We start from the raw sequence: 10662 nt of genomic DNA, 5'->3' as shown, positions 1-10662 counted from the left end.
TTCATACTCCTATCTGCACTGTCTTGAACAGTAGTATTGTCCGTAGGAGTGTACCCCTGTTTATACATAAGTTAAGTAGAACACAGCCCAATATAGGTGGTGATTTTTGAAACCTACATTCCATCTATACACTGAAGTTTACTTAAACTATTAATGTATACTTGAATGTAAAGATTTCACATATAATGTCTAAAACAAAGCAAATTCTGCTGTAGTAACCTCGGTAGAATTGTAGACCACTCTAGACTTTACCTTAGATATACATGTTTGCTAACATTTAATAGTTGGATGCTGATTTACCTGCCAGCTAAATGCCCAGTTATCAGGTAATGTGAGAACAGCACTCCAATAGGCACTCTACTGAGTGACAAAAGGAAGTAAAAACAAAAGACAATTGTATCACTACAACAAATGTGTCAGTGAATAAACACAAGGAAACAACTGTAATCACCTACACTGTTGCCTTGGTTATCTGATTTCACAAGCTTCCAACTCCTTTCTTAACCTACTTGGAAGTAAAGAGCCCTCAAATTAACTATATTTCTTTTGTACATGTGCAACAACAACAACAACAAAAAACAGGAAATAAGTTATACTCCACATCTTTTGCCATGCAGTAACATGATAAAAGTTAACATTTTGCTTATCTGAAAATGTATTTCTAATAAATACTCATCTCCTCACACAGAATAGCTTCTTTCCTCTTAAGTGTGCACAATGTGTCAGAGATAGGCAAGTCACCAGCTTTACAAAAATGGTTACCTAATCTCACATGCAATCACATGAATTTGAACCACTTCATGATGACTTAATCATGCAGCAGGACCTTCCACCAATAGATGTGCAACACGTTTCCACATGCAATACCTCCCTCTAGATTTGAACTCACGAATTCCCATTCTATGACTAGGCAATAAAGAAATGTGCATCAGGAAAGTGTAGAGGACTGGAGAGAATGAGTTCAGAGGCAAGTATCTATTAGAAATATATTTTGAGGTAAGGAAAATACTAACTTCTGAAATGAATACTCACGTCTTCAGAATAGCTAGAATCCCACATTGAGATGGTGGAGGAACCAGTGCAAAGATTAGCTAGATGAGCTCTCATCAGAAAGCATCTAAAGGAATCCCATGAGGTGTGACACCCAATGGCCTGGATTCATAGGGGCACACCCATGCGAGACCACATCTAGTCTTGTCCAGGGTATACTCTTCACCCATGTATGAGAATAGAAGAGGCAAAAAAGCTATAAACATGTTGCAAGGATGGAATAGGTGCATGGCCATCCAAGTATACTTGTAAACAAGCTGTCTGATAGCCAATATGCATGGTGAGGTTGTGTACTCACTTCATCTACCATCAGACTGGATGGGTCAAAACTAACTGTGGGAGAAGGGTACTTGTGATAAGTATCTGTACCCACCTCCTCTACAATCAGACACTACAAGGCTCCATGCCAGTTGCAGGAAGAGGGCACTGTATAGAATCATGTAGTATGGTCACTTATATAAACCTCTACTTGACCATCAATCATTATGAGCCCCTTTCCTGCTGTGGGAGTATGGCTCTATTGTCGGTCTCTATAGGCCTCATGCCAGCTGCAGGAGGAGGGCACTCTATTAAATACACCTCCACCTGACCAGCAGTGTCTACAGACCACATGCCAGTTGCAAGAGTGGGGTGTTGTTTGTTTGTTTTTCAGTGTGAGGTGGAATGGACCAGAAAGAGAGTGATCACCTTGACTCTACTGAATAGATTTTGGCTACAGGAGGAAGGTTTGTAAGATACACAGATATATAAAAGAATGAGACAGTGAGTTGCAGCATTGTTCTACCTGAAGATTGTAATGTATCATAGTTTTAGAGGCAGGGTGACTCGCTTTACACTCTGGTGTCACCCCAACCCCACTTCTCACCATAGATGGACCCCATGTTTTACCCCCAGTGGTTAGGTCCAAATTAGCGAGGATTATTCATGGTACATCATCCCAGGGGTTGGGAAATGGTAAGTGCAAAGGTCTCCTGTGCTCCATTCAACAAGGAGGAGAAAATCTGTGTAGGGAAAACCCAGAGAATGTGCCAGATCTCCATTGGTTCTTCAGTCTGGAAAGGTTTCTTACTGAAAATAGTGCAATGGTCTTGCAAAACACCCCATCTCACAGTAGGCACTTGGAGTGCCAGGGTGGATGGTACTTTCAGTTATTCTGGTTCAATGCAGGTTTGGGGTAAGTATACCCTGGGAGGCAACACTAGTCACCTAGTGGGATCCTATAGTAAATTAATGTTGAGAAAATTATAAGTACATTCATTTGTTTAAAGTTCAAAGATGGATTGAAGGATGGCTATTGGCAGAAGTCTAAATCCCTCCAGAGATGTGATAACCAGGTGGTGTAAATAGTGGGTGATGAAGGTGTGTGGGGTAGTCTGCTTGCCAACCTGGAGAATCTCCTGTAGAAGATGACAAACATGGAGTGCAAGAAAATGTGTAAGGTGTTGAATCTGGTGAGAGGAGACACGAAAGATCTAATGGTAGTCCATCTGGTAAGGGTAGTGGGAGAGAGGTTTCTAGTAGTAATGGTGAAGCACTTCTGTTACAAGGTGTAGGGAAGAGAGGTATCTAAGGAAGGTAGAGAGAAAGTATTGAGATCAGGAAAATTGTGCACTAAGTAGCAAAACAGCCCATAATTAATTTGCTCCCCAAACTGCAAGAATTACTCTAAAGACTGGGTGTCAAGGAATGGGGAGTTTGATTGACCACATGCAAGAACATAAGGATCAGTCAAGTGAGGGAGACGAGGCATAAAGTTGCAGGAACAAAGGTAATCTAGAAAGGAATTGCCATGTACAGCAATGTCAGGGAGGAAGGAAAACAAAAATGAGGGGAAGGGTTGTATAATAAAGAATGGGAAGAATCAAAGAATATGGGGGAGGGAGAAAAAAACTGTACACACCTGAGTAGTAAGGTTTTGAAAATTCAAAGAAGACTGAGGGTGTTCTTCAGCAGGTATGAACATTCTCAGAGCAAAACATGGAGGTGGAAAAAGACACTCAAATTAACTTCAGGCTTGATAGAAGTTGAAGGGAATTGAGTGGAAGAGACTGAAGCATAGGGTTCTGGCTGTATCATGGACCCTACAATACATTGGACTATAGCCGTCAAGTCTTCCACTAATAAAGAATTTTCTGCTAAATTACTGGTATTGTTTTTAGGGTGAGGAATATCTTCACTCAAATCAGCAGAAGAAGATTTCACACTAAGCTGTGAATTCATATTGAGTATGTTCAAACTCGATCAAGTGAAAGCTGATTATTGAAAAAGTTGCAAATTCCAGCAAACTCAAAACACATCTGAGTACTGAGGAAAAGAATGAGGGTTTATGAGTGCAAATGTAGAGAACGTTATTGTGCATGAAATTGTTGCACTTCTATTGGTGGAGGGGTCTGCTGCATAATTACACGCAAATTTATATGGTTTCACATGAGATTAGGAGGGAGTTTTCACAAGGCTGGTGGCTTTCAAATCACTTTGGCAGATTGTGAAAACTCAAAAGAAAGAAGCCATTCTGTATTAGGAGGTCAGTATTAATTTTGGAATATCTACTTTTGAAAAATCTTGAAATCTTTACCAAAAAAGAATACTATACATCAATTTTGCCTATTTTTTAAAGTTGCACACTGTAAATACCATTAAAGTTGTTTTTTTTTGCTTTGTGCAAAACAGTTACATAAATAGAAATATTTTAATTCATTATTTGAAAAACTGTAATTACAACTCATTAATATTTTTTCTTTGAAATTTCATGATTTTATTCTCATGGATATAGACGCTTTAATTAACTTGTATGTTCTGACTAATGTGATATGCACATGTGTACATACATAAAACATACATACAGATTTTGGTTAGTAGGAAATTCAAACACACTATGAGAACAGCTGCAAAGTTACTCCTTTTTATTGCCAGTCTCATTGTTCATTACATCATGTTACCACTTACTGCACACAGTTATGTGATCTGCACAACAATCAGAGATTTTTAAGCCTAGTATGTGGAAGGACAGGTGTAGTGATTTTTGTAGGTGGAAAGGAAGAGACAAGCCACAACACTGAAGTTGAAGTATAAATAAACACTTTATTAACCACAGAATTAGATATAAGGTCTAAACACCCCATCAGGATTCTAAACATATTTTTCTAAGATGTCTATGCACCATATTGCTTGTAGGTCCATGAATTTTTTGGTTATAAATTCTCTAATAACATAAAAGTCACATAAAAACTGTAAATAAAAATAAAATCATTACTACAATTAATCCCACTAGTTATCCTTGAGGTTTCCTATGTATTTTACAAAATAAAATGAGTGATTTCATCTCGTTTTACTGAGTTATGTGCACTGAGTGTTGTGACTGGCAAAATCAAAACCATTTAAAATTATGGTATATGTGGACCCTACTAGTTCTAACTGGTATGTAATCAAGTAATTAATTTGAGAGATAACATAAAATTACAGGCTGATCATCAAATTAGTGGACTATTGCATTATGGAGTAAAGTAAACTGAGAAGAAAATAAACTTAAAATAAGAATAAAAGTAATGGAAGCTTTATCTAAATATAAAGAAAAATTAAAATAAACTGCACTTAAAGGTGAAATAAGCATGACTACAAATATGAATTTCTTGTCTTCTGTAATACTTCCTTATAGATAACATCATAAATTTGTGAATGTAGCTTTCTAGAATCACTTCTCCAGATCTGAACTCTGTAATGTTCCTTTCATATTTATTATTGCGTTAATAGTTATTAAATAGAGTTTGACACAAACTATATTAGTAAAGATCATATCAATTTTTCTTAAGCTTAATTTAGCACATTCCAAATCAGAACTATATGCACAGTGGGAGAATAAGTTATGTAGTATTTGCTTACTACACTTTTGCATCACATAAGAGATATATACAGAAAGAGGGATGAATGGGTCAAACAGACACAGTAATACAGAAGAAACATTAAATGTTCGAACATGAAAATTCTCAACTGATTTGTGTAGAAACTGTGGAATAATTAATAATTAGTGCACATACACTTGCACATTGTATAGTTTTGTGAGCTTGTGAAGAGTAACCTTTTTTTTTCACTTGAGACCTAATTTTAAGTTTTGTTATTGGTTTAATTCCTGTATGCAGAAAGTGATGGTTAATTACAATTAGTGAGTGGCATGTGAACAAACAAAAAATTGTCTGAAAACAATTTTAGTTTAAAACTCCCCTGACATCTACAGCTTTTTAACTGAAAACCTTTGTAAATGGTGACATATAAACTGATTCATGACATGAAATAAATATTCACAACATTGCATAAAATAGAAAACATGTGGACGACTATTTGTATATGTAGACCATCTTTATATTATTATGAAGAAACTCTTTAAAAGAGATCAGTATCTCTTATTTCAAAACTTTTTTCTTATAACAAAAAACTTAGCATATTTATCACAAATGATTTACCTTATTTGCCTGAATATAATGCACACTTTTTTTCCTCCAAATACCTCCCAAAAAATTGACTGCACATTATATACATGCACATTCAATTTTCTTAGCTATTTTACTAAAAGCTACCACAAAAAATCATTAAAGGTTTAAAAAATGTTGCATATCCAATGCAATGGATAAGATGCATGATGACATGCTGTGTGAATCAGAAGAGGATGAAGCAAAGGTTCAAGAAAGCAAATCTCATGAATCTGATGGTAATGACAATTCCAGCGATGACAAAGATTTATGTGAAGATGAATGATTAGCTTAGTGTATTACCACATATAAACTTTTCAATAAATTTAGTAAAATTGACACGTAAAAAAATTTTAATGAAAGATTTCCAAAAATATTTAATACCTCGATAGTTATTTACTGTATTTAGAACCTATTCAATATATTTTGTATAACTGATGTGTAAAGAAATAAATTTTCTTAATTTTATCCTTTCAAAATTGGGTGCGCATTATTGTCGGGGGTGCATTATGTTCAGGCAAATATAGTAGAATCTTTTTATTTCAAATAAGTTTTGTGATTATTAAGAAAATTCAGTTGCTACTAAGAAACAACAGTATTTATAAGTGAATTTAGCATGGGTGAAACTGATATCTATACATTGATTGATTGAGTAAATTAGAAATATCTAATCACATTCTTTACTTACCACTCCACCTAATGCTGGTAACCTGTTTGCAGTCACGTGGTTTCTGAATAATCTAGACACATCTTCAATTTTGGCATTTGGCAAGTTTGTTAAGATTAACTATAATAAAAGAGATTGATACAAAAAAAATACTTTTACACACTTTAGTAGAAAATACTTATGTTTATAATATTTTGCACATTTAGCATGGAAAAAATATTTTGTTCTAAAATTTAAATTATTTTGGAAGTATATGCAACAAAAACTTTATTTAAATAAATAACACTTGTATCATGCCAATCAATAAGTTAGCGAAAATGTAATAATTTCTGTGCACAAATTATTTAACAGTAAACTTCGTGATTAAGTTCACACAACACAAAATATACTATGGTTACTGTTGAAAGCACTGAAAGAATACAATGATGGAACTCTAACTTTAAAAGTATGAAACTTGAAAGAACTGTTATGCAGGCTTGACAGTGTATGTCAAATTATCAGGCAGCCTCAAAAATTTACAATACAAACTTGGACATGACTACAGAAGTGTTCATGATCTATAGTAGTTATAAAAATATGAGTGCCCTAGGCCTTACAACCTCTCTTTCCACCACTGATAGTGTTCTATATGAGACCCTGGTTACACATTACTGCTCTGTAGCAATATCTTCACTCCTAGAAGCTTTCATACAATACATAAGGTTACTGTTGCTTCTGTTCTCTATATATGATTGCCATAACCTATCATCTGTGTATGGATGATAATTCCATGGGCCATTTGAATAACCAAAAGACACAGACATTCATGGGAGGTGCCTGAGAGTGGTATAGTATAAATTCCCATTTGTATTTGCATACTGAAAGGGAACTGTCATATTGACTTAGATGTATAGATAAGTATTATTTTATTGTGGTAAAGAATGCAGTTAACTTTGGGATTACTCTCACTTCTTCAGATGCCTGACTGTGACTTGCAACTATCATAAATCCATTAAAAAAATGTTTGTGTCATGCTCAATACAACACTTTTGTAATGTTGTATCACTGGCTGGACAGTAATAGTCTGCCTGGACCTTTGCAGACACTTTAACAGATATATCTTTTGTCTAATGTGATGATATATTTCCAATTGGCATGTGCCAGATACAGTCTGTACAGCTTTTTACAGTTGGTTCTCCATTTAACATTGTGCTTTTAGAAGAGCTTGTACACATGGCTTTTGTTTCACTATTACAGATTGTTACTGTTACTATTCCAGTTCATAGATCCTATTTTTTCTACAGATGTTTAGCCTGATGAGCTTGTTTACTGTAAAACGTTAAAATGCACACCTTGCATGCTTTTATAACCATGAGTCAAAAGTTAATATTTTCCTACACTGAAAACATATTTCCAATAGGTACTTACCTCTACTCATTCAGTACTGGCTCTATATACACAACTTTTTTGCTCCTCACTAGCCTTGAAATTCCCACCTACTCCACATTTAACATAGTTCTACTGCATCTTTGTATAACAACCCTTCATCAAAACGAGCATGACACACTCTCCTGACACAGGTTACTCACTCCGTACTATTCATCTTAACCTTCAATTCAAGATTAGGCAAAAAAGGAAGGACAAAAAGTGTGAAAAGAGGTAATTACCAATCAGAAATATATTTTCAGTGTAGGAAAATACTAACTTCTAATACAGTATTTTATCTTCTCTCAAATAACAGCTAACATCTCACATTGAAGAGGTAGAGGGACAGGTGTAAAAATTACCTATATGAGCACCCTTTGGAAAGCATCCAAAGAATGTTGAGAAAGCAACACATCCATGGGAGACCACTGCACCACATCTATACCAGGTAGACTTTTAGCCCAATGAGGTTGTACTGCACAAATAGACAGAAATGAGTTGGGGCACATCCAGTAATGTTTACATGTTGGTTGGTTTAGCTCAACACCTAAGAAAAATACCCGGGAATTGACATCCAGAAGATAGCAGGATGGAGAGTTCCTGACCAAATATAGTAATAGAAGGGAAAATTAAACAGATATATGCCCCATGGTGTAGAATGGCTAGGATGTGTCAACTCCAAAACCAGGCAGCATCAGGTATTTATCATCTGTTTCTTGGTAGGAAGAGGGTCCCTACCATCTTAATCTCAAGCCTATGAGACAGAAGGGAAGATGTTCTGTTCTGTCTGACTAGACAGAGCACGTGTGCACAAATCCTCAACCAACACCAGTCACTCAGGAACCAGACATCTAAACAACAGTAGAATAGGAAGTGTCCGTGTGGTGGTTCAATCAAATCCAAAAACAACCGCACTTCTGGTTCCTGGTCCAAGTGGTATGTCGAGGGTACTCCAGCCAACAAGAGTAGCTATTGGTCAGTCTAGCTCCTTGCAATACTGAACACCCAAGCCTCAGCTTGATGAAGGAGGTACACCAGGGATACTCCGACCAATTATTACATTGTGTCTGTAGTAGGACAAGGACTTATTTGAATACAAAGAAACAGTAGAACCACACTGAATGTAGGATAGGTGGGAGTTTCAAAACTAGTGGCAAGCAAAAAAATGTGTGCATATAGAACTGAATGAGAGAAGCTATTATGTGCATTATTACCATATGGGAAAATCCTCTAAGGTAAGCCCTGAGAATTTTATGCATCATCTACATATGCACATCATCAAACTTTAACTGATTTGCAACCAGAGGGTTAGGACTTTTAATCTGTGTAGTCAAAGGCCACATGGTTGGCTAATGGCTAGATGATTGTTGTTGCAAATTGTTACCATATATCATGGACAACCCTTTGTAATATGTAGCTTAGGCAATGTAAATCACCAACCCAGCAAGACGACAATAAAAAAACAACCTTTTACCGTATAAAGAAAGAAGAAGAGGAAGAACTCGTATGTATCTAGCCTTAACAATATATAATATCAATTTTAGTAGATATATTTTATGACTATGACACTATAGAATACCAACTCTGGCAGAATTATGCAACGTTTAATGTCTAAAAAAGTGTTAAAAACTTCATAAAATGTTTCATTTCCATATCTTGGAATCATGTACTTACATTCTTCTCTGAGTTGGGTGGCAAAACTACAGTTTTTTCCATAATATGCATTACAATTTTCCATATATCCTATAAACAAAATCAAGATCTGAGCATAGGATAAGTTTAGAATAACATACTCTTTGTTAACAATTTGGATTCCTTTAGCTCTATAATATTTACTTATAGGCAACATCATAAATCTATGATCATAACTCCAGACCTGAACCTGTAATGCCCTTTCATATTTTTTAATGTTTCATAAGTCTTCAAACAGAGTAAGCTTCACTAAATTAGAAAAGATTATATTACACAAATGATATAAAAGCCAAAAATATTATCAGTGCTATTATACATACAAAGTATTTAGAATCTCTATTTATTATTGCCAAATTTAAGTTAAATTTTAATAACAAATTGTTTTGATAAAGATTGTCTATGATTATGTGTCCACAAAATGTTCTTAGAACTTTTATAAATTTCATCTTAATCTTAGAATGGATATTTAATACATCATCATCAATACTGAAATCATCATCATTTACCTTGTTATTGTTTTAAAGGTGGCTAAACAAGAAAGTGATAAGTAGTAACACTTTTTACCATTATTGTTTAATGGTACTGGTTCATTAGTATTGAGGGAGCAAAGATATTAGGTATCAATATTTCATCAATATTGTTTCGTATATCAATCAGTAAAAAAGTATAACAATGACTTTTTAACAGTAAACAGCACTCGGTCAGTACTACTTTGAGTAATTCTAATATTATTTATCAAACTTAAAGAAAACACATGTATACTTTAATTCACTGTATTTAAAACCTTTCTTGATCAAACCATTTTGTAGGTTGAAACAGTTGTACAAACCTTAAGCAACCTTTTCAGTACAGTTCGTTCACAGACTTGAGCAAACATGGTGAGTTTACCATCAAGAATGTCCATGATTGGATGAAGTATATGATCAGCTTCAGCAGTCACTTCTGACCGTTGGGCATTTTGATTCATTGCGACATGACCACTTCCTTTTACACCAGCAAGCAAAGCACTCAGTTCTTGCATACTTTGTTTAATGGTAGTTTCCAAACTGATATAAAAAGAAAAATATGAAAACATCTAGTTTTAAATATATATATATATATATAGGTATTTCATTTGTTAGTAACTATAACTTGATTTTGCTGTTTATATTTTTAAAAATTCAATTGAATGCATTGAATACATTATAATGTTTACTATTTTTTAACACATGCTTTCATTTCACAATTAAATGTGTCACATCAGTTAAATACACAATATTTGATATTACATAATACTTGAGTAACATAATTTTAATAATTAATGACTCAGTCTGCTAGGCTGTAGTTTGATTTTCCGCCTCTCGTTTCCATTTTTTTTTCGTTCCACTTCTGACACCAATTTGTTAG

At 34.7% G+C, this 10662-nt stretch overlaps 1 protein-coding gene across 2 annotated transcripts in view; it reads right to left on the bottom strand.

The window, feature by feature from the left end:
- The window catches only part of LOC106472015 (protein unc-13 homolog B-like), a 25788-nt gene extending 15439 nt beyond the window's left edge, over positions 1-10349 (bottom strand). For both annotated transcript variants that reach the window (XM_022400618.1, XM_022400620.1), the window contains exons 1-3: positions 10106-10349; positions 9259-9327; positions 6202-6300 (exon numbers count right to left, since the gene is read on the bottom strand). In XM_022400618.1, the coding sequence (XP_022256326.1) occupies positions 6202-6300; positions 9259-9327; positions 10106-10297 (360 nt within the window). In that variant the 5' untranslated portion in view covers positions 10298-10349. The remainder of the gene's footprint in view (positions 1-6201; positions 6301-9258; positions 9328-10105) is intronic.
- Between the last annotated feature and the right edge of the window lie 313 nt (positions 10350-10662).

This window comes from Limulus polyphemus, unplaced genomic scaffold (genome assembly GCF_000517525.1).
Source record: "Limulus polyphemus unplaced genomic scaffold, Limulus_polyphemus-2.1.2 Scaffold5023, whole genome shotgun sequence".
Classification (NCBI taxonomy): domain Eukaryota; kingdom Metazoa; phylum Arthropoda; class Merostomata; order Xiphosura; family Limulidae; genus Limulus; species Limulus polyphemus.
Note: the sequence above shows the minus strand (reverse complement) of the source record. Positions and strands in the feature narration are given on the sequence as shown.